Source organism: Tursiops truncatus, chromosome 8, assembly GCF_011762595.2.
Source record: "Tursiops truncatus isolate mTurTru1 chromosome 8, mTurTru1.mat.Y, whole genome shotgun sequence".
Taxonomy (NCBI): domain Eukaryota; kingdom Metazoa; phylum Chordata; class Mammalia; order Artiodactyla; family Delphinidae; genus Tursiops; species Tursiops truncatus.
In genome coordinates, this window is record NC_047041.1 from 38,160,514 (window position 1) to 38,183,983 (window position 23,470).

General features: G+C 41.2%; 1 protein-coding gene and 1 long non-coding RNA gene across 14 annotated transcripts in view; one reads left to right on the forward strand and one right to left on the reverse strand.

Moving 5' to 3' along the window:
- Positions 1-1,136: 1,136 nt before the first annotated feature.
- On the reverse strand, positions 1,137-19,693 carry LOC109548058 (uncharacterized). Of its 12 annotated transcripts, XR_012333361.1 has the most exons (7): positions 19,261-19,693; positions 17,714-18,618; positions 16,975-17,056; positions 16,393-16,586; positions 6,423-6,555; positions 5,855-5,908; positions 1,137-1,343 (listed from the first exon to the last, which is right to left on the reverse strand). It is a non-coding gene; the product is annotated as an uncharacterized lncRNA (long non-coding RNA). The 12 variants fall into 12 exon arrangements; XR_012333355.1 differs by lacking the exon at positions 16,393-16,586 and having other exon boundaries at positions 19,261-19,692; XR_012333360.1 differs by having other exon boundaries at positions 6,423-6,552; positions 16,975-18,618; positions 19,261-19,692.
- Positions 18,625-23,470, forward strand: part of SESN3 (sestrin 3) — a 74,401-nt gene continuing 69,555 nt past the window's right edge. Inside the window, exon 1 of one of the 2 annotated variants that reach the window (XM_033862123.2) lies at positions 18,625-18,974. In XM_033862123.2, coding sequence (XP_033718014.1) covers positions 18,897-18,974 — 78 coding nt within the window. In that variant the 5' untranslated portion in view covers positions 18,625-18,896. The remainder of the gene's footprint in view (positions 18,975-23,470) is intronic. The other variant, XM_033862124.2, reaches the window with a different exon arrangement.

Consider the following 23,470-nt stretch of genomic DNA (forward strand, 5'->3'; position numbering starts at 1 on the left):
CTTCATATGGAGCTGTCAGGTAGAAGAGAGCACACACGCATCCTGAGTTACCTGGAGCTCCCGAAGCTCCAACATTCTATCTAAGGCAGAGATTTCGGTCCATTAAAATAATGAATTTCCTAACAAGACCAAGATGTACCAAACCGCACTTCCTCTAGGAGCCACCTAAATGATTTCTTTCTTTTACAAAGACAAAAACAAAGTAACACAACACATTCTCTGGACCAGTTAGAGTTATTTTTGTGGCAAATGACAGAAAAAAGTTACGTTGTGGGTGATTTATTGTCTCTAATGATGTATGTCCTCAGGACCCTCTCTCTCCTGCCCTCTTTCCCTTTATCTCCCCACTCCCCACTTTCTCCTCTGTTGGCTTCAGTGTAGAGACTCCACACACAGCTCCAGCTCACTTCTCCCCAAAGCAAAGAAAGGACATGCTCCTCTGACAGGACCAGCTGGAACTGTGGCTGAACAAAGCCCAGTGGCCCCGGAAGACGGTTCTCTGGTACACACAGGATCACCTACAAGGGTAGGACCCAGTGTACCTGGGGGAGGAGAATAAGATGGGACTGAGGGTGAAGGAGGGGGCAATTTCCTAGACTAACACTGGCTGAGAGTTACCCGAAGTAAAAATAAAAGCTGGAGGACAAAAACAGCACTTAGCCACCGTGGCCTGAACACTTGTCCCTATTCCAGAACTTATAACTGCATTCAGTATTACATTTTCCCATAATATACTTTCAGCTGACAAACACTGGTTATTAAAAATTCCTGAGCAATTCAACCCACATTTTACTAACCTAAAAAGATTTCACTATTCCTATAACATAGACTAGAAGACTTTTTCTGAGTTGACTTTCTTTATTCATTTCTTCAAAAAAAAACGTTGTTACTGTATTGAGGATACAATGAGGAGGAAAACTGTCCTCATGAAGCCTATAATCTCGCAGAGAAGGCAGCCAAGTAAAATGACAATCACAAAGCAGGTGACAAGTACTTTAAGAAAATAACTCGTCTCCGTATTGTGGTATTGAGATAGAAAAAGATAAAGCGAAAGTTTCATCACACTCCTTTATGACCAAACATCGTTTTCTTTGTTAGCACGACTAGCTGCCTCTCTGAGTTAGGATGTCGGCTGGCAGAAATGTTATTTTGGCTGAAGTAATCTCAACGTTTCCCCGGCATAGCAGCAGAAGAAAAGGGATCTTCTTGCTTAGAGCGCTCAGTTTCAAAGCTGGAAGAACTCATGGATGTAACATTGCAGTCGTTGGAAATCAGCACCTTCAGAGCACAAAAAGCAACTGATCACTTCACATGAAATCGGCAGCTCCTATCAGTGGCTGGGTCTATAAAGAATAAAAAAAGGAGGAAGCGAGGAGATTAGCAATGTCTTGATTCCCACACCATTTAATCCCTTGTGCCACCCATACTTCCCACTCAGTCATCAGTTTCACTTATTTTTCTCAGATGGATGTTTTGAACTTCTATCATGATCCCACAAACTATATGACCTCTCAGATGTCACCTTGGCTGTGGACATCCTTTTCTCTGTCCATAGTGACATGGCATACTACTCGTCTTTCAGAATCTGCAGTAGGTGAAAAGGTTTGGGTGATACCCTTTTCTCAGGCAGAGAATAACGACATTTTCTTTTACTTGCCGCTCCAGCCTTGATCATATATTTCAGGTTATTTAGGTTTTGAGTGATGGCAGTGGTTGCTGAATTACAAAGCTCATCAGAATTCTGATCTCTGCTTCTCACCTTGCTTTTAAAAATTTTCCTGTCGCTTATGAAAATCTTAGTTGCTGTTGTTAAGTAGCAACTGTGTTAACACTGAGTTAAAGAGACATCTAAAATAACTGCTCTGGATTCTTTTGCTGTCCCTTCTGCAGGAGGCACAGATGTGGTGCACTCAGGTGATCGAAGAGGCAATGGGTTCCATTGTAATTGCTGTGGGCCCAGCTGGGCTGACATTTTAATTTCTGTCTCTTTTGTGGCTCCCATTATCCTGGGGGCCAAGGTAAGAACGTGTCTGGAATCACAATTTGTGGAAGGTTAGTGAAATTCTGGAACAGGGCCAGGACCATTCAGTGCTTGGGATGGATTTCTTGGAGTCTCTCCAAATGTATGGGTTGTCCATCAGTGCCACGTGGCCAGACCTGAGTTTAGAATAGAGAGTTAAGACAAAATTACGCTTACTGCAGCCTGGTTGTACAATGGAAAAGAACAGAACGGAGATGAGTGGTCTGGAGAGAGTTGCTTCAGTGCTTTAGAAAGCTAGCTCCACAGAGGAATGCTCCCTGGGCGTATAAAGGGTTTAGGGTGCTTAGAAAGCAGTTCTTAAATAAATATAAAAGATGAATTACAGGGAAAGTAATGGCTAAGACTGAAAAGGCTCTGGTTTGGGGAAAATGTCTGTCTCCCAAAAAGAAGGTAGTTCTATGTAATGAATAAAAGCATGGCATTCTGGTTCAGCCTGGGTGGGTGTCCCAGCTTCACCAGTTATCAGCTGTAAGACTTTGAGAAAGTTAACTTCTCAGAAAAGCAGCAGTCTTGTGAAGTTACGGTTAAATGAGGTAAGACATATAAAGTGTTTCAGCATAATGCCTGACACATAGAAAGTGTTATTTCAAGCCTTATAAGGAGACAATCTAAAATGTTATAATCCAGTGGCTTGTAAGGTTTTGGGGTCTCAAACTACCTTGGGAATTTGATGAAAACTATGGATCCTTGTTCCTCAGGGGAAAAAATGCACATATATAAAATTTGTATGCACGGTTTTAGGGAACTCAGATATACAAGGAAGTACAACCCTACACTTCAGGTTAAGATTTTTTGTTCTAGGGCTACACTCATTCCCAAAAGAGAGACTAAAGACGTCAGTTTTGTTTGTTTTTTATATTTTTTGATGATTTATAATTGTAGTCTCAACTTTTTAGAATTGGAGGGAATTTCATCTAGTCTAAAGCCCCCTTGACTCCTGCTTTTTAGGAATAATAATATTAAGGTCCTAGGAAAACTTGGTGTTTCAGATAAACAGGGAATTCTTTATCAATTTCACATTTCTATAATTAAAAAGCTTAATTTTCTCTTTATCAGCTATCCTTCATGTTCAAGATGCTTCTTAAAATTTAGTATATTTCTACTCCATTCTTAGTCCTGTTCTCTGAAATACATTTACAGCCCTCAGAAGCTCACGTTCATTCAAAGCCCATGGTATTTACAACGATCTTTTTTTTCCCTTGTGTATATTAATTAGCATATTAAAATCGACTCTGCTATACCTGTTTGATATTGTGCTATTTGGTGGAGAAGAGCCTTGCTGAAATGCGGTACTAAAGTAACAATTCCATCGGGCGGGAATTCAAATTAACAGACTTATCGGGCACCTACAATGGGACAGGCTCCGTTCTGTGCACCTGGGATGCATGAATGAAAAGAACTCAGACAGAGATGTGTGCCCTCAGGGAGCCTACAGTCTACAACGAACATGATCTTTGCTTTTGGAAGGATTTGGCTGGGGTTGAGATTCTGTTCGTGGGCAGGACCAGAGCTAACCTGAAAGGTTATTATCTACATGAATGTCACCCACGCCTCCATCACTGTTCCTCAAGGATACTTACCTTCATTTGTTTCAACAATAGCTGACTCAGCACGGGCAGCACAAAACACAGAATGGCCAAAGCGTGCCTGGGCAAAATCCCACCATCCCTTCCCCCTGGCCAGAGCATGAACTACATCAAGCAGCAAATAGGCCATGCTTGGGTAAGTCGTCTCTAGGCTTTCCACTGCAAAAATAGTTTAAGCTCTTCTCCTTTGCTTCCTGGAAACTTTGGGTGACTTTTGAGGGGAATGTGAACAAGAGAGCAAAGGTACTGGGGTTGGCAGTTTGCTCTAGTGAGAAGGGAGCAGAAAGTAGGGCTGATGATACGGGAAAGAGTCAGATGAAATAAAAGGGATGGGAGATTGGAACATGAAAAGTTGGAAGTAGGTCAGATAAGTGACATGCCAAAGGCAAGAGACATTAAAAGGCTCTGAAAAATCATGTGATCTTGTTGAATCTGCTTCTGGAGAAGCAGAGGTGACACGAAGTTGGTGTAGCTAACATGTCACTGGGACCCATGGGCTCTGAGGAAGCCACCTAATCTCACTCTGAAATAGGGTAGAATGATGTCAATGAAGCCCCGAAGATAAAGAGCAAATAGAACCAAGCTGAGGGGGCGCGGAGCTGGCAGGTGGAGCTAGAGCCGCTCTTCACCCCCAGGTCGTTGTCCTGTCTTGGGGCTCAGATGGCTGGTCTTCACTCTGAAGATACTTTGGGCAGCTCCAGGGCTACAGAAATTAGGCCACCGACACACCCAAGCATCTGCCTTCCCTTTGCTTTTTCCACCTAGAAAAATCTTACCGCTCCTTGTTACCCTCCACATCTAGAACCTTATCCTCGTCTGGCTAAATCTACTCCTTAGTTCTTTGAAAAAGGGGAGAAAATCTTATTGATGTTGTCAGGAGGATCCAACTCAGACTTTGCTTCAGGCCCTTTTTACCTGAGATGTCACTGCACAAGCAACTAAGAACTATAGTGAAAAAGCAAAAATTATGTTCATGACATCTGAGGAAGGCGAAATCAACCTAAATGAGTTACATCATTTGTTCAAGAGAACAAAATCATTGTCTCATGACGTGGTAATGCAGTGACTTCTTTCTCGTGCACTCAGAATCTTCAAGCCACAATATTTTTGTCAGATGAATCGCTTATCTCTTCTTCCAGTGAATGCTATGATAGACAACAGTATAAATATCCTGTGTCCTGGGCCCTTGGTTTTGTAAACAATCATGAAATAAATAAGGCATTTTCCCTGATGACCAGGGCAGACTCATAAATAGGTTTCTATAAACAGAGGGCAATTGTAAAAGGCAAAGAGGAAAGAATCCATGGCTTGGTCCATGCTTTATATATCCTGCCCATTACACCTCCCAGAAGACCCTCTCAGCCCAGACCTATATTTAAAAAAAAAAAAAAAAAAGACCTATTTATAGTATGGTTAAGTTCTTCTAGAGTCATACAGAATACATGAGGTATATTATCTTTTGTGATTTTGTCCATCTCCCTAAAGATAGTTACCTCCTGTAGAGTAAAACTGAGAATCATCAGCTATTAGCTAGTAGGCAAAGCTCTTGATGGCAAGAGCCAACGCACTCTATCTTAGGACTCCAGCTCTTAAATGGGTTAATACGTCCCGTTCATTAACTGGCAAACTGCAGTTCTTCAGTTAAAAGCTTAAGGAATGGGACTTCCCTGGTGGTGCAGTGATTAAAAATCCTCCTGCCAGTGCAGGTGACATGGATTCGATCCCTGGACCGGGAAGATCCCACATGCCATGGAGCAACTAAGCACGTGTGCCACAACTACTGAGCCCACGCGCTGCAACTACTGAAGCCTGTGCACCTAGAGCCTGTGCTCCACAAGAGAAGCCACTGCAATTAGGAAGAGACCCACACACCGGAACGAAGAATAGCCCCTGCTCGACACAACTGGAGAAAGCCCGTGTGCAGCAATGAAGACCCAACAAAGCCAAAAATAAATAAATAATTAATTAAAAAAAAAAAACCAAGGAATGATTATGACTCACTATCTCTAGCTTAGCAAAAAAGAATTTGTTGGGAATTCCCTGGCAGTCCAGTGGTTAGGACTCCACTGCGCTTCCAAAAGCAGGGGGCTCCAGTTCAATCCCTGGTCGAGGAACTACGAAGAACTAAGATCCTGCAAGCTGTGAGGCACGGCCAAAAAAAAAAAGAATTTGTTGAGAGCAGGACACATAAAGGCATATATCCATGCGTGTGGACGCATACACTCACCTAATACGCGTGAGAGCCCAAGTCCCAGAGAAGATGGTCCTTCTTCATCTTCATCTAGAGAGAGGTTACAATGGGGGTTACATTGTGGTCATTTAATTTCTCCAGACACTTAGGTTCTTCATTTTCCCACAGGCTCTCTGACACAGAATTCTCTATCTTGTAATGTGATTGAACAGACTAACTAAAAGAAGACCAAAATGTACTTTGTGAACACAAGTGCAATAAAGATGCTTTGATGATCAACCTTGCATGTTATCAAGTACTTGAGGCCCTTTTAAATCAAAACAAACAGTGGTAAATGGCATCAGGGAACCCAAAATATTAAAATTCAAGTAAATTTCAATTGCTACTGAACAAATATATTATTGTTGTATGAAAAATTTAAAAAATAATAATAACTAACATTTATTGAGTGCTCATAATAGGAGGAACACTGTTCTATGCACTTTACAGAAATTTTTTCATTTAATCCTCAAAAAACCCTACAAAGTAAGTACTAAAAAATGAAATTTGAAGAGTTTTTGAACAGCAACTTGATTATACAATACCGAGATAGAAAAAATTTCACCTGTACAGAGTTCTTAGGTAATACATTTCAGGTCACAGCTGAAGTTCCACTTGTGTAATATATTTCCATTTGTTTCCATTCCTCAGCATTCCAATTCCCCATAGACATGTGACTCTCTAGATGTTCATGTCTTCTTGAAGAAACAGAAAATGAAAAGCGACAGGCCTTGAGTATACAGAAATAACTGTAGAGTTATTGCATCAACAGCAAGTCCAACACGACCACAACCCTTCTAGTATGGCCCAGGGAGAAGCACCACTTCCTTTAATTTCCCATCCACAAAGTTTCCAAAGTTGTGGCAAAAACAATCCTCACTGGTCAGGTGAAGTACCTCCTTTATTTTCCAAGGTCTTAGCAAATCCTAAGAACTATTTTACCTACAAGATAGAGAATGGGTTCAAGGGTGGCTGAGCTCAGAATAAGCCCAATATAAATGAGAGAGAGAGAGAGAAGGAGAAGGGGAAAGGGAAGAAGAAGAAGGAGAAGGAGAAGAAGGAGAAAGGAGAAGGAGGAGAAGGAGGAGAAGAAGAAGAAGAAAGAAGAAGAAGAAGAGGGAGAAGGAGGAGGAGAAGGAGGAGAAGAAGAAGAAGAAGAAGAAGGAGGAGGAGAAGGAGGGAGGAGGAGGAGGGAGGAGGAGGAGGAGAAGGAGTAGGAGGCAGAGAAGGAGGAGAAGAAGGAGAAGAATGAGAAGGAGAAGGAGAAGAAGGAGAAGGAGAAGAAGGAAAAGAAGTAGAAGAAGGAGAATAAGAAGAAGGAGAAGAAGGAGAAGAAGAAGAAGAAGGAGAGGGAGGAGGAGGAAGGGGGAAGGGAGGGCGGAAGAAGGAGAAAGAGGGAAAGAGGGAAGGGGAGAGGGAAGGAAGGGAGGAAGGAGGGGAGAGAGAGACTTAGAAAGGGAAGGAAAAGCAGCGGCTCCTGCAGAGACAAGGCATGTGAGGCACAGGAATGGAAACCAAGAATATTCCAGATCTATTCTGGTTAGCTGAGTTGAGCTCCTCCAAGGCTAGTGATTGGCCCTACGGAAACAGATCACTTGTTGAGGCACATTCCTCACCTGGCAAGTTGAGTCAAATTAAAGCATTTATACCTGTTCATATTTATATGCCTGGTCCCCTTTGTACTTCATAAAGACCACCACAGTGATCTTTAACCTGCCAACTGACACAAAGCTGCCCTTATTCACTTTATCTTTTTCTTGACTAACTACTTAGTTCTTGGAAACATTCAAGGACATTTAACTTTGACTTCTGTTTTTACTTTTTAAAAAAATCTTTTTGGTTCAAAAACTCTAGAAAATCATTAAACTGGGCCAGCAGGCATGAGATCTGAATGAAGGATAAAGAGTGGAAAGGGAGAAAGCCTTTTGTCTCTCAAAGTTTTCTTCACAGGCAGTTGCTCACATAGACACATTAGAATCACTTTGACATTAAACTTGGAGAGAAGCAGTTCGGCTAATAGATTACTGATCTCCATTCTCCAACTGGGAACACAAAATGTTCTAAAAAGTTTTGAGAGCAGCCTTTCTTAATGAAACGTATGCTTAATGAAACGTAAAAATTTTCTATGTGCAAAAATCAAAATGTGGTTTTCTGGCTCAGCGCATTCCAGTTCTTTCTTTTGAATGTCTGACTTTTCACATCCATTTACTAATGAGAACTAAGAGTAATACTTCATATTTGTAAGTGCTTGACATGTAAGGGAAGGAAGATGGTTTTAGTCTCTTTTGATTGAAAGAAACAGGCACACTCAAGTTACTTCACAAAATTAGTGGTGGAAGGAGATTCAGATAGGGGAACGGGCGGTTACAGGGATACATGGCAGGGACCAGAACTGGAAACACCCAGGATCGAAGGCACTTCTAAATACAAGTGTCTTAGTGTCTTCGCCTTCTTTCTGTGCATTGTCTCTATGCTTCTTTTCCAACCAGCTTCCTCAGCCTTTACTCTCTATCTCTTCTGCCCCTTCATAGTTTTAGCGTCCATATGGTTCATGGCATCCTCTCACAATCTGACTCTGCTGCCAGCTGGTCTGGTGCCTTAGTTTCCAATTGCTGAATTTCCCAGAAAGGCAACTGATCGGCCCAGATCATCATTTTAAGCTAGTCCATCCAGATGGCTGGCCAGGTCACAGAATGTCTGTCTTCCAGCAAGCATCTACCCCTTGGTCCACTCATCTGAGACAAGGGGCAAACACACAGTATAGAGCACCACTGTGTAGAATGAGGCCACAAGCAGAAAGGTTTCCTTAGAGGAGAATCTGGATGGGACAGGTTGAGATAAATATCTCTAGTTCTCTGGCAGATTATGTGGAAACCAGTTCATTCACCTTCTTTCTTAGAGGAGCTAATCTCAACCAATCACAATGGACCCGGATCATCCTTGATACAGCATGTAAGAGGAGCATTGACAACTTCTTTCCTCTCCCCTCTCCCTCAACTTTATCTCCATTACATCCATCACTTTACCTTCATGACTAACCAAGTGCCTAGGAATCATAAGACTTACATATCAAAACATTTGGCATTTCAACTTAAAGTGTCAACAAAAGAATTTTTCACATCCCAGGATCATTTAGTTTTATTCTAGAGTAACATGCCAGTGGGCAATAAAATATTAGAATAGGGAATAATGCGTATTTCTTTTCCTACTCCCATAGCATTGATCTCAGTAGGAATCTGACTACTGGAGGTGCCCACACTGTATTTGGTGGATGTTGGGAGATCTAAGTCAGTGGACCTCACAGTTTGGTAACCTATCACAGAGAATTAGTTCAAAGAATATTTACAATATTCTGAATGTATGATGCCAAGGCAGGACTGAATAATACTATAAACACTGGCATCGAGCAAATCTGGGTTCAAATCTCAAATGTCTTGTAATAACTGTGACTTTGACCAAACTTTTAATCCCTATAAATCATTTGAAAAATGGAGATAATAATAACCATTTCATAGGCATCTTATAAATATTAGGTAAGATAATGTATATAGGATATTGAAAAATGACTGGTACATAGTAAGCATTCAGTAAGTGATAGTGGTTGCTTTTATCACTATATCTATTATGATTATAGTATCATTACCATGGATGCTGTGGGGATTAGAGAAAATAGGTTAGAGATATGAGGATTACCTTCAAATACTTTAGAGTCTTAAGAGAGATAAAATAGATGTACCTCTTAGAAATGGTGCCTACATTTAACTTGCACATGCACGGATGGAACTCATCATGGTGGTGGCCTGAGTGAGAACTGTCAAGTGTGAAATAATGATGTTAAATGATATTCTTTAATCTGGAAAAAGAAGTTAAATAGGGATAGTGCCTCTTAGAAAAAGAAAGGAGGATGGCTTCCAGCATAAAAGTTTGTCTACTGTACTGTAAGAAGTCAGGATTCATAGGAGTTTTATAACTGGAACAGGAACTATATTAAAAGGAGAATTGAAACAACAAGATGAGAGTTGCAGATGGAAAGGACCTACTGGCTGGAATATGGGGGAGTCACTGTCAGAAACAGTGGACACCCCGCCACTTGGGTTTCCATTTTACTTCCTCAGGGAGGCCTGGACCAGGTTAGATTCCCCTGCTCTATGTTCCCTTCCTGTGTTTTCCCTACTATAATACTCATTACATATTGGCATTACTTGTTTGAAGTCCATCTTCTCTGCTAGATTATCTGTTCTGTAAGACGCTGACTCTCATGTTTATCACTTTATCTCCATGGCTAGCCAAGAGCCTGGCACGTGGTAAGTACTCCACAGACATATGTTGAGGAAATTAATGTGTGACTGCAGGAATGAATTGAGTAATGAACATGGAATTAAAAGGTGATCTCATTATATACTCTTCTGTATTGTTCTCTAGTATTTGTAAGGGTTAATCCTATCCTCCTGTTGACATTGTAAATTGCATGGAGACACAGCAAGAATTCTGTATCATGTGTCTCCATCACTACGATTAAGGCATCCAGTTACAGGCATAAATGCTCAAAGGAGCTTTCTGAGTTCTTTGCTAATAATTCTCTTACCCTCTATTCTCCATTTTCTATTTATCTTTTACACCAATGCAGAGATTATACCCCAGTCTCACTATTAGATTATAAACTTATCTTTTGTTATTTTTTGTCGCCAGGACTTACTACTTGCTGAGGGTCCAATAAATAAATGAGCAAATAAAAAACTATCTGTACAGCATGTATTTCACAGTATACTCTTCCAAAGTTGCAGCCTTCCAGAATCTTACAAGATGCTATTGTGATTCCAAGCTTGCAGCTCATGTGGGAATGCCAACATTTTATCTTTGAAATTGCTGTGTTTGTTACATTTATATAATTGTTGAAAGTTGCTTCTTGAGAACAAGGCAAATTTTACCTTTGCATGAAAATCATTTTACAGTTTTAAGACAACTTGGGAACTTTATTTGGTAAAAATATGTGTACTCCTTTTCCGGTTAACAAACTCTAATACATCCAACCATTTCATCTAACAAGGTTTTTCAAGCACCTCCTCTTAGGTTCCAAGTACTTGAAATACTCAGATGAATAAGACTCATCCCTGAAGATGCTCCAAGTCTGTATGTAATTGTCACTTTCAGAAGGTCTGAAAGTGGAAGTATAGACTGTTTCCTTCTAAAGGTCCCTTCAATCCCACCTTGGTTCTACATGTTGATTTCCTGCAAATCCTTCACAATAGAATACTATGTCATCTAAGATACCCGAGTCTAAAAATTATAACTCTTCTGTGCTCTTAATTGGATCGTACTCCCAAACTCCTTCACTCTCATGGGGATTTTTGTTTTATTCACCCACTTTCTTTTCTAACACCCAGACAGCCGGCATATTTCACAATGATCTTTCCTTAAAATATATAAAATTATTTCTCTATCTCAGTTTCCTTACATCTGAAAGAAGGATACTGAGAACTGGGGAGAGTGAATTTAGATTATCAAGGAGACGAGCAGACTCACAGAAGAAATAAGGGAACAAAGGAATACCAAGGCAACTTTGGGGATTTTTGAGACTAGAGCTCCTTTTACTTTCTCCCTGCTTACTTGCAGAAATTCTCCTACTTCTCCTATCTTACTAATCCTGCTTGCACTAGATTCTCATGGAAATCCTAAGACAAAACAAATTCACAGAATTTTAGAGCTTGGAAAGGTCTTTGCAATTCTCAGACACGGATTAACCACAAATTTAATAAAATTTAAAATTTAGTGTCCATCACTAGCACTGGCCCCTTCCAAGGCCCTTGGAGAGGCCAGAGCAATGTGTTCACGTGGTCATATTCTTAATTAAATTTCAAAAGCAAGCTATTTTAACCATTATTGGTAAAGACCACAGTCTCTTTTCACTCAAGTTACCTCTTTCAAACTCTCCTTCATGCTGGAAGAATTGGGAAGCCATGTGTATTTTTGTTATTCTGGCTAAGGGAAAGTTAAGATGCAGACACCTTTAGCTTGGGTTTGGTGGGTTATAGAGAGAGAGCAAGATCACAGTCATTTCAGTGTGTGGTTGCTGTTTTGAGTTGTCCCAACGTAAGAATGGGTTCTAGGAATATTTCTATCGCCCACCGGGCCAATTCACATGCATCAGATCACAAAGATGTAGGTTGGAGGACGTTTCATGATGCCTAACTATCCTAGGGCACTAGACTAGAGAAAAAAATTGAATTACCTTTCTATTTTCTCCATAGAAGATAACATTTCAAAAATCGTTGTCATATGAAGAGGAAATCAAAATATACTGCCCAAAATATGTAGGGAAAAAAGTAATACAGGGTTGTGTCAGGTAGTTAATTAATAGAGATTTGTTATTTATTTGGATTTTGTGATGTTTATAGTATTTTCAACTTTTTAAAGTTTATTGATTCTATTGATGATTTTAAATAAGTATTTGCTTTCATAAATAATTTTGCATCCATAGTTTTATATTCTTTTATTAAGTAAGGTCCCCACATTATATAAGCTTCAATTTTCCTACAATCTGGATTTGGCCCTGACCCTACTTAATCACCCTTCCACATTTAATAGATAAGAGAACTGAGACCCAAAATCACATCATTTACAGCACTACTGAACTAAACCCTGGATCCTCTGACTTTCTGTCCATTGCTATTTCTACTACCCTACATTACCTTTTGAGAAGTACCTTGAAAATCAAAGATCTTCACAGAAAAAAAAGAAACAAATAAAAAAGATCTCCTGACCACTGTATATAATAATAGTAAATATTTATATAGCATTTCTTATATGCGAGGCATTGTTTTACAGTGCTTTACATATAGCTCATTTAATCTTCAAAACAACTCTATGACTAAGCTAATATCAATATCCTCTTTTCAGATGACAAAAATCAAGACATAGAACAGTTAAGTAACTAGACCAAGGTCACACAGTATGTAGAGAACATAACATCCTTTGTATTGTGGCAGCTAGCAGCAAACATTTTCTGAGGGCTTGCAAAGTTCTAGTCACTTTGCTGAACACTACAGTGCATTAATCTCATTCAATCTTCACAATCACTCTTTGAGGAGGTAGCATTATTACTCGGTCTTACAGATGAGGAAACTGAAGCCTAAAGACGGTAAGTAACTTGCCCAAGGCCATATATCTAGTAAGGGGCAAAGTCAGTGCTCAAATCCATACCTGACTAGGAAGAAACACTCTCATGGTCCTTCTACTATTGCCACATTCCCCTTGGTCCCTTTCTCCTAAAGCTACAATTAGAATGGGGATGCGGGCAGACTTAGAATAAGGAGTGGGGTGAAGAGTGTAAAGGACATAATAGTCCCTTCTTAGACAACTGTCCTTCCCATTTTGTACACACACATGCACACACACACACACACACACACACACGTGTCAGGGTACCTAGCTATCCATCATGATATTCCTTTTTTAAATATATTTTTTTATTGAAGTATAGTTGATTTACATATCATGATAATCTTTACATCTGACCCCTTTCCTCAACGTTTGCTATAGCCAAGAGATGATGTTTCTTTTCAATTCATATTCTATAATAAAGTTAAGAGGGACAGTCAGCAGATCAGTAATTTAGGTATTTAGGTGCTGGAGAAAGTTTATAGAGGTGGCGAATCCTTACAAGGATCAAGAAGATAATGTAAATAAAGTGGCAAAATAGAACCCCAAAGAGTGACAGAGATGTTGGTAAACTAGAAAGTGCATGTCCAAACCCAAAGAGCAGGTACTGGGTTCCAGCAGATGGTTGCCATGTGGCAGTATGAGTCCAGTGTGATCAGATCTGACAAATTTTCAGGAGACGCCAGAAATCTAGAGTTGGGGGTGGGGGGCAAAATATCCTAAATTATAAATATTTAAAGTAATTCAATGTTTAAAAAGCACTGTGCTGGCTAACATCTTGCAGGCCAAACAAATAGCAACAAACCCACGTCTGAGGGCCTCGCTCGCCTTTGCAGTCTGCTTTACATGGGGTTAAATGCAGGAAACTCTGAAATAGGAAGTTAGAGGAGAAAGCCGACAAAAATTTGGATGTTGGTGGAATATTTGTTCTTTGAAAAATGAGCTTTAGTAAGAATAATTTTCTCAGTGGAGGTGGGCGATGGAGGGGGTGGGATGGGAATGGGCACTCAAGCAGTGGCCTTTTTGGATCAGATCCTCATAATTTCTCCTTTGGAGTAGTATTGGTCTTGGACCGCAGGAATCTAATTAACAGCTCAAAGGGAGCAATCAATTTATAATTGTGTGAAGTACAAATTCCTTTGTGCACAAAACAAATTACAATATTTGCAAATTTGTAAATAATGCAGTACTTTCCCTGAAATCCAAAGGCTTTGGGTGCTCCCAGGGGAAAGAAAAAGAAGTCTGAGGAGGCAAAACGTTAGAAAATGACCTATTGTCTCAAGAAATGGAATTTAAAAAATATCTTTAGTAATTGATTTTTTTCAATCGAATCCTTATTTAGGAACTATAAAGGGGCCTGTTCTTAGGTCAGTAGAATGAGAATATCTAGAGAAATAAACAGTTTCAAGTCCAAAAGTCACAGCACGTTACTAACAGGGTATCTTCTTTCGAAAGCACCGAGCATAAAAATGTGCCTCAGCCCTCCCTCCCTACACCCTTGGTTTGTGGTAGGAAGTTTCATTTTATAAAAGAGATAGCAAGTCCCAGTTATGATCATTATGTACAATGTCAGAGAAGGAACTGGTGACAGATAAGGACACGAATCCAATCTCTCTGCTTTGCCAAATAGTTGTTTTGAGCCATTCAATTCACAAATATGTACTGGGATCCTTTTATAAGTTCCTGTAGCTGTTATTAGAGATTCAAAAGAGATGTTCTAGAAGAACTTATGGTGTACTGAGGAAAGTCAGAGTGAAAACTCCTTATTTTCTCCAAGATTTTTTAAGCACTTCTCTTCAAGTTGGTTGAGCTAGGAGTTGGGAGTGGATAAGTGAATGGAGTCCATCCCTGCCCTTCAGGGGTTCACCAGTCTAATGAGAACATAGAATTTGAACCAATCATTTCAGTATTGAGCTTGATGCTAAGGAAGAGCTACAGGAAAGCACTTTGGATGCTTTGGCAAGTGCTTATTTCTACCAGGAGATCTTTCAAAGAGAAAGAGATGGAGGGCATTCGAAGTAGAGTTAAGTGGACTATTGACTGGCCTTCTATAGGAGGATGACAGATCAGATTTGTGCTTTCAAATGATTCTCTCCCCTGTGCTCTTATTCACTGTGAGTTGGTTGCAAATTGGTTAAACCTTTCCACAAAATCTTTTAGCAAATTGCATCAAAAGCCTTAAAACATATTCATATCCTTTAGGTTAGAAATTCCATATCTAGGAATAAAAGATGCTGCCAGAAACTTATATATGAGGAAGCTTATCAGAGCATTATTATTTATAATCATGAGAAGCTGGAAACAACCTACATGTTCCATAGTGGAGTAATGGTTAAATAATTTACGGTACATCCAAGCCATGTGATTTTATGCACAACTAGGAAAAAAAAGTCACATTGAAAAAAAATAGTTCAAAACAAGCAAAAACTATTTTTAAATGATGTGAAATGTTTCGTGAAGTGTCATTCTCATTTTGTAATTAAAAAATTAAGAAGTAGTGCTCCACATTGGTTGTTAATTTTCACCCAGATCTTACTTTCCTAAAGTTCTTTCTTGTTTTAGATCAACCAGACAACAAAAGGGGCGGAGTTTTTCCTTGCTCTGTACAAAGTTCAAAGAATGGGCTTTTGTTTCCTTCCCTCTTAACTAACAATGTGATCCAGGATTTGCAAGTCACTTATTCTCTAAGTTACAGTCTCCTTCTGGTATCCAGGCTAGCTGGGAAAGAAAGGGAGGTCAGGTGAGGAATGGAAGAGAAAGGAAGTGTCCAGAAGTTGAACATTACCGTGAGAGGGGAGAAGAAGGATGATGGGACTGAGGGTGTGAGAACCAGAAGAAAGAGTGGTCATTGTGTATTGAGAATGAGTTACTGGATTGGAGATTTCAGGGGTGGGACACAGACACATATACCGTGGTTCAATAGAAGAAATGTTACAGTGCAGTACATGGTTGACTGCCAAATAAATGACAGTATAGACAATGTTACAACAGTTTGGAGGATTTGGTGGAGAGGGCCATCATTTGGTCACATACATGTATATGACCATGGATCAATGAAGAGATTCCTCTAAAACCTCCTTTTAGCAATTTTTGTTAGACGGTATAACTGTATAGGGCTGGCCTCTCTTGGCCTCCCTCTTGAGAGATTTAGTTATGGAAGAACTTAAAGGACTGCACTGTGAAAGAATTTTAGCTATTAAATAGAAGGAAAGGATATAAAAAGTATATGATAGAAAATAATTTGAAGTTAAAATACTGTTTGAGAAAACTCAGTCTCTGCACAAAAATTCACTTCATCCTTCAATTTCTCCTTTCCTTTAAAATGTATTCACATAAAATCTGCTTTACAAGCCAGGAACATAACTCAAGATATTTACCATTAAATGGGGACACCTATGTGTTTCAGTTCTTAGGACAACTGAGACTTCCTTTCTCCCTGGATTTCTTGGTTCTCTGCGTTGAAGTGTACGTAGTAATTTCTCCCTTTGCTGAATCTTCTTGCTTTTACAGTTTCTTCTAACTGCATGTTATACACCTTCCCCATGCCATTGCTATTCTAGGCTCTATAAATCTGCACAGCACCAAGAGAACGTTAGCTATCACTAGTTAAATGGATCAACACATTTACCCAACCACATAACTTAGACCCTTTGGGGGTTTTCCAGTCTATTTTAATCTATTTAAACCTGACACTGGCAGATTTCCATTTCCTTTGTTCCTTGTGTAGGCTTGGTTTATGCCTGTTGGTCTCTAAAAGGGACAGAGAGGAGGCAGCTGTCGAAAAATGAGGAGATTGGCAGGTTTAACCACACAATTTGGTCTAATAGCTTTGATATGCTAAACTTGCTAGCTCCTCCAAGTGTACCTTTCTGATTTTGCATCACAACACTACACTGAATCCCTAAGGAAACCAGGGTAGTTTTTTAAAAAGAAAGGGAAGAAAAGAAAGAAATGCAAACCAGTGAAACCGTTCTTTTAAACCATCTCCACAGATTCATTCTGCCAACTGCAGGCCTTCACAAATCCTCGTACACCAGAGACCTTTAAAAAAAAGAGAAGCAGAGAATACCGATCGTGTTCTCAACAGCGAAAACAGGTGATGTCATAACGCACAGTCCTATGTGGTCCCGGCCAAGGCCGGGTGGGGAGCTGGGGCGCCAGTGCGCACGGAGCTCCGCGCCAGTGGGCAGAGCAAGTTATCTCCGGGGTCCGGAGGACACCGGTGAGGACCGGGCACCAATCAGGTTCTCGCTCGGAGCCTGCCTTTGTTCTCACTGGGGAGCAGGTTTCGGGGCGTCTCGCGTCGTCGGGAACCAGCATTCGACTAGCATGCGCGCTGCTAGCTCCTCGGGAGACCTCGCTCCCCCACTCGCCTGTCCCCCACACCCTGCCAGCCTGAGCTTTCCCCAATTACATCTGCCTTCTCTCCCCAGAGCGTGAACGCCAAAATCCTAAATCCATTTTTAGCTTCGGAAGAGGCAGGTCCAGCCCAACAGTTTTAAATGGCAATTTGTTCTCTGAACCTTCGCTCCCAGGCAGAGCTCCATGCTCTGCGTTTATCTAACCAGCTACCTCAGAAGGACTTTTGGGTGGAAGACAACCCTGTCTCTTTGGCCTTTTCGTGTTGGACAAATAAAGGAATTTTCGTTGCTGAGAGACTGCGAGAAGGGGCTTTAGATGGAGGAGGAAACCACTCACCCACAGGTTTTGTGTCTTTTCTTCCCTCTAACTCGATTATTGGTGCAAATATACTTAAACATCTATCCCCTACCCGCTGCCGAAGCCTCAGGTAACTGGTCTTTTGCAAAACAGGGCTCACGATAAATGATGCATAAAGTTCTTTGAGATCCTTGGATGCAAAGTGCTACGTGATTGCAGTCTTCTTTACAGCTAAGATTTTGGTTAAGAGAAAGCCTAACCACTGCCCTGACGGTAAGGACGTTTTAGCTCCCCCCACCCCCATCCTCTTTCTCAAGAAATCAGGAAATATTTAGCTCAGTCTTAGACCCACTAGCGAGCTCTAGCTCCCAGTTATTTATCTCATTCCCTCACCATTTCTGCAGAGACCTAGAGCAGGGGCTGTGCCTTGTCTTAGGGGAGGGGCTGGACTTCACGGGGTTATTTGCATATGACACACCCTCTTCCTCCTATTGGTGGAGCAGCACACTGTATTCCCACCCACCCCACTACCTAACTAACCCGCCATCTCCCTTCAGTTCGGAGCCTCGGAGACAAACTTAACTTGCCCAGAGATTCAAGGCGTCTTCGGCCTCTCTGATTGGCCGGTGCAGCTCCCAGCCGGGCTCTAGTTGCTCATTGGCTGTGGGCTAGCGCCCGGGGGGCGTGGCTGGAGCGGTCCGATTGGCGGGAGGGGGCGGTGCCCGAGCGTGGAGGTGGTGAAGGTGGTGGGGAGGCGGGGGCGGGGCCGCACTGAGGCGCTGCGGCGGCGGCGGCGGCGGCGGCGGCGGCGGCGGCGGCGGCGGCGGCGGCGGCGGCGGCGGCGGCGGCGGCGGCGGCGGCGGCGGCGGCGGCGGCGGCGGCGGCGGCAGCGGCAGCAGCGCGGCGGTGGCGGCTGCTCGTCCTAGCCTGGCGGGGGCGGGGGTCTGGAGGATGGGGGCGGGTGGAACAACGGGCCGGTGAGGAGCAGCCGCCACCGTCTCCGCCGTCGCTTCGGTAGCCGCCGCGGTGGTCGCTTCGGGCAGCCGTTCGCTCTCGGGGCGTCGCCTCCCATCCCGACATCCCGCCCGGAGGACGCTGAGGCTGAAGCGCGGCCGGCGGCTGGGGGACGGTCCGGCCCCTCAGCTGCGCGGGCGGCCGCAGTGACAGCCCGGCCCCAGCCCGCCGCCCGCCCTCGCCCTCGCCCTCGGTGCCCGCAGCCACGATGAACCGGGGCAGCAGCAGCCCGTCGGCCGCCGCCAACTACCTGCTCTGTACCAACTGCCGGAAAGTACTGCGGAAGGTACGGGCTCGGCCTGGGGTCCGGCCCGAAAAGGGCGCTTCCTGCCGGCCGCGGCTCGGGCTGCTCGGCCCCGGGGCGCACTCTTGGAGCAAGGCTCAAAGGGATCCCGGGGCACCTTCCCTACGCCGAGACCCAAAAAGGGGGCATGGGTTGAGAGTGGAGGGTTTAGCCTGCTGCTGCTTTTGATGTCTGCCGGGACAGACGCTAGTCCCCAGGGGTTGGGGATTTGGGGCCGCGGGGGGGGGGCGGGGGGACCTGTGGTCTGTTCCTCCGTTCACCTCCTTACCTTGCCACCCCCGGCCTGCTCCCAGGGCGGAGGGAGGGACGGACCTGTTCGATCCTTCTCCCAGTGCTCTTGATGGAGGTCGGTGTGAAATCAGAACTGCTTGGTCTGGTCCAGAGGAACCTGGCTCCCTCTTTGCTGTGCCTAACTCTTGCGGGTGTTGTTTTTGTTTATTCGGTTGCTTCTGCCTTCCTTGCACGCTTTCCCCGAACACTCCCTTTTTACATTCTTTGGATGGTCGTCTTGTGGCTGCAGTTCGATCCTGAAAGGAACTGGTAAAGCAGCTTGAACTTTATGCCCATGGGAAATGCTATTCGACGTTACAGTTTCTCAAGCTGGGGTTGGGGGAGGTGGAGACTGAGGTGGACGTGAGTTATCCCTTTTTAGCACTTACTCATCCCCAGCCCCCCGGTGTTGCTCCAGAAAAATCAGACGCACAATCAGCTTATTGCTTCCCAGAGTGACTGATAGAAAGTTTACTCCAGTATTGTTTAGCTTACTTGGCTTAGTCGCTCCGTTAAGGGGGGTGGGGTGAGGGGGCTGTGAAAAGATGTCGTTTTAGACCGAGAAAAGCTTTTTATCAGACTTTAACAGCCGCCACTGGGTAATATTATAATCAGTTTATTCTTCTCGAGACTCTATTTTTACATTTCATTAAGTGGAAACAGTAGTTGAGGTGCTTCTGTTTGTCCAGTACAAATGAATTAAAATTGCTGAGCTGTGCAAATGCGTCGGGACTGAAAGACTAAGATGAATACTGCACCGTTTTTAGTCAGTTTCTCTAAATACAGTTCAATTGGGATTGTTCTTTATATATTAAAAAAAGAAAGAAAGAAAGAAAGAAAGCATGTAAGTAAGCAAGCTCAAATATTTGCGCTCTTTGTCCAAAAACTGTTTTTCTTCCTCTGTGGGTCAGGCCAAGTGCCAATCAAAGTTGTTTTTCAAGCCTCTTTTCCCTGCAGTAGGGCTGCTGCTTCCCCCCCCCCCCGCCCCCCCATTTTATTTGAGAGCACGAAGAAAGCAAAGGGGTTGCATATTTGAAGTTAATCAAACAGTGAAATATGCCTTAAATTGTGTTTATCGGATATGTTTTTCTTGAAACAGATTTTTATTAAATGTGCATGTTGAGTATGTGCAGTTATTTTTTTCCATAAACTCTGGGATCAAATTACAGTTGATACTTGCTCAGCTCATTGTAGGGCAGCTCGTGAGAAATGTAATGGATCAGAAGCGCAGAGCAGCTTAGTTGAATGTTAACTCTTTCACTTCTGGGCCAGATGGCATCTGAACTTAGCTTTTTAAAAAATGATGATGATGATGATTTTCCAACTTTAAAAGTGATGTTATGTCTTTAACATGAAAAAAAAAAGTGTTGTTGAGACATGTTTGATTAAACTAAAGCCTGGTTTAAAAAAAAACAGCTAATTTTTTTTTTAACTGAATAAGGGAAAAATGAGCTGTATTGACTTGGATTTTTTTTAATGGCTCTGGCAATTTGGTGGACTAATTAAATTTTTGGAGGTAGTATTAAGTTTCAAAATCTATTTTTCTTTTGAGAGAACCATGGCTGTGGATCCATGACCCTTTGCTAGCTTTCAAGACATCTTTATATCTTTCTCTTAGCTTTTAAGAAACTACTTCTATTTACCTAGAAGGAACATCCTCATTTCTAGCTATTATTAAAAGACAGAGGTAGTATATGGAAAATGGATAGTCACCATTTTCATATCTTATAATTGCTATGCACACCTCTGCTAATTCCCAGTTTTCAGTAACTCCAAGGTATTTAATATTGATTCGTGCAGTAGCATGAAATAACTTTAGATGGAAATGGGATTGTTTGAGCCAGTTATGGCATGACTTGGCAGACATTTGTAGCTTTTTAAGAGTGCCTTAAGTGCTCTTAAAAGATATCAAGTGTTTAGCATTTTAAGTTCTTCATCATTCTAAAAATAGCATGTAAGAGTTTTCTAATAAAGAAATGGTTTTCTTTTTGATAGAAAGTATATAACTCTAAGCAAAATTCATCTATAACGCTCAAAATGGGATTCTCTGGATTTATCTTGTGTTTTCCACTTAATAAAGTGTTCAGTAATAACCATGTGAGTCACAGCATTTTGAATTTTAGTTCAGTGTAGTTCATGATGGAAGAATGAAAATCATGCACATCCAGTGTGAATTACTCTTTGCTGTTATAATCCTAATTAATGATGGAGGAAGAGTTACCTTTATTTATGTGGCATGACACCTTTTTCTCTAAGTGGCTTAATTTGTTGCAATGTATTGAATTGGGGGGGAACTTCAAAAAGAACTGGATTCACCTTCAAAGAAAATAATTTGGTTCAACCCAACATCTGAAAATTTAATTGTATATTGTATGAGAATTACATTTATTCTTAGAAGTACCTTCATAATTTTGATTCAGTGTCTACCAAAAAAAAGAGACTTTTTTACGTATTAAATATACCTAATTTGGTAACCTTAGGTCAGTAAAAAGAATGGAGAGGTAAACCACATAGGGAAAGAAATGAACAAACAAAACTCTCCTCAAATCTGTAACTCCTACTTATTCTAACTTGCTCTGTTATCAAAAATAATTCAATAAAGGTTTTAATAAAAGAGGAAATGTTTCTATTTACTTTGGAAAAGTTAATGAGTTGTGAAGTGTAATACATTTTACCTGAAGAAATTCCACTGACAACTAGATAAATTTCAAAGTGGAGTGCCAAACTGCATTAAGAAAGGTAGGTAACTCTCAGTCCACTCATCTTCCAATAAATAAAAGGGTGCATATTACAATGTATTTTGAGTATTGAGCAGTTAGTGCTACTGAAGTGAATAAAACTCTGCACTTTAAGTTAGAGGATTTACCACTTTATAATTCTTAATATGTTTAGGTAGTTCCAGTGATTTATCTTTGTTGGATATTGCACTTTTTCCCCTTTGCTTATATGATCACTTATTTTGACAACTTTTTGATGAGTGAAGAGACTGGGAAAATAAAATGGGAAGTATTAGTTTAAGTCATATGAACCTCATTTTTATAGTCAAAATTGTCAGTTAATAGCAGTTTTATATGGTTCAACCAAAAGAATCGTATTGCTTTGACTGTGGATGAGTAGCTGTATTTTTCTTTGGTTAATCAGGTTTCTTATGTACATATTTTTGATTGTCAAAAGTAGTTTTTTATTTAGTTTTATCTGAAAATGAACTAGACAGAGACCAAGCAGTGAATTTATGACAGCAAGCCATTATGCAGTGGTTTTCAAACTGCTTTTTACGGAGCCCTAAGATGCTTCAGTGTTCAAAAATACTTGAGTTGGATTAAATTTTAAGTACTTTTTAAAATTATAATTTAAAAATACAACCACCCAAAAATCTTTTGTTACGAGACTATTCTTGTGCCGGCCTTGAATTAAAATTTATTCTGCTCCCTTTGTACATATACTTGAACATTTTCGTTAATAAGACATTGATCAGAAAGATTGTCATTGATTATGAAGGCACTGGCCTTTAAAAAATCTTCCTTCCTGTGCATATCTACTCATGTTCAATTTTCACTTGTGAGAAAAACTTATCAGTAATTGTTCATTTATAACTAAAACACTTATAAAAATGCTTTTGTGTATTTATGTGTTTCATAGTTCAGATTCAATGTAAGGTTTCATTTGTAAAGGGATTCTACTGCTTCTATAACCTCCCCACCACCAAATAAATAAACTGCTAAAATATAACTGCAAATGTAGTGATACTGGGAGTCACAAGATATGCTCATCATTAGGTCTTTGATACGTGTTTGAATTTTGGGCAAGTTAGTTAACTTCTTGCAGCCTAGTTTTCTCTGTAAAATGTACATCATTTCTACTTGCCTTGCAGGTTGCTGCACAGCTGGAGAGAGGTAATCTGTGTTAAAGTACTTTGTAAGCCATAAAGTACAACTACAAATATAAGAAAGACAAGTCTAGGTATTTTCCCTATTCCTAGAATAGGTCTTTTGTGTGTTGTGGCAATATATTTCAATACATACGGAGTAATTTGGTTAGTCTTCACTTTTCTGTCTTGTCTAATGATTGCCTGTAAGTGAGAGGTAAAGATATTATGCTTTTAATTAGCGTGATCAACATACTGATTTTTATTTGCATATTCTACCCCTCCCGCTCCTTAAATAGTAATCCAACGCATTGATTTTGATGTTTCAAATAATTAAATAAAG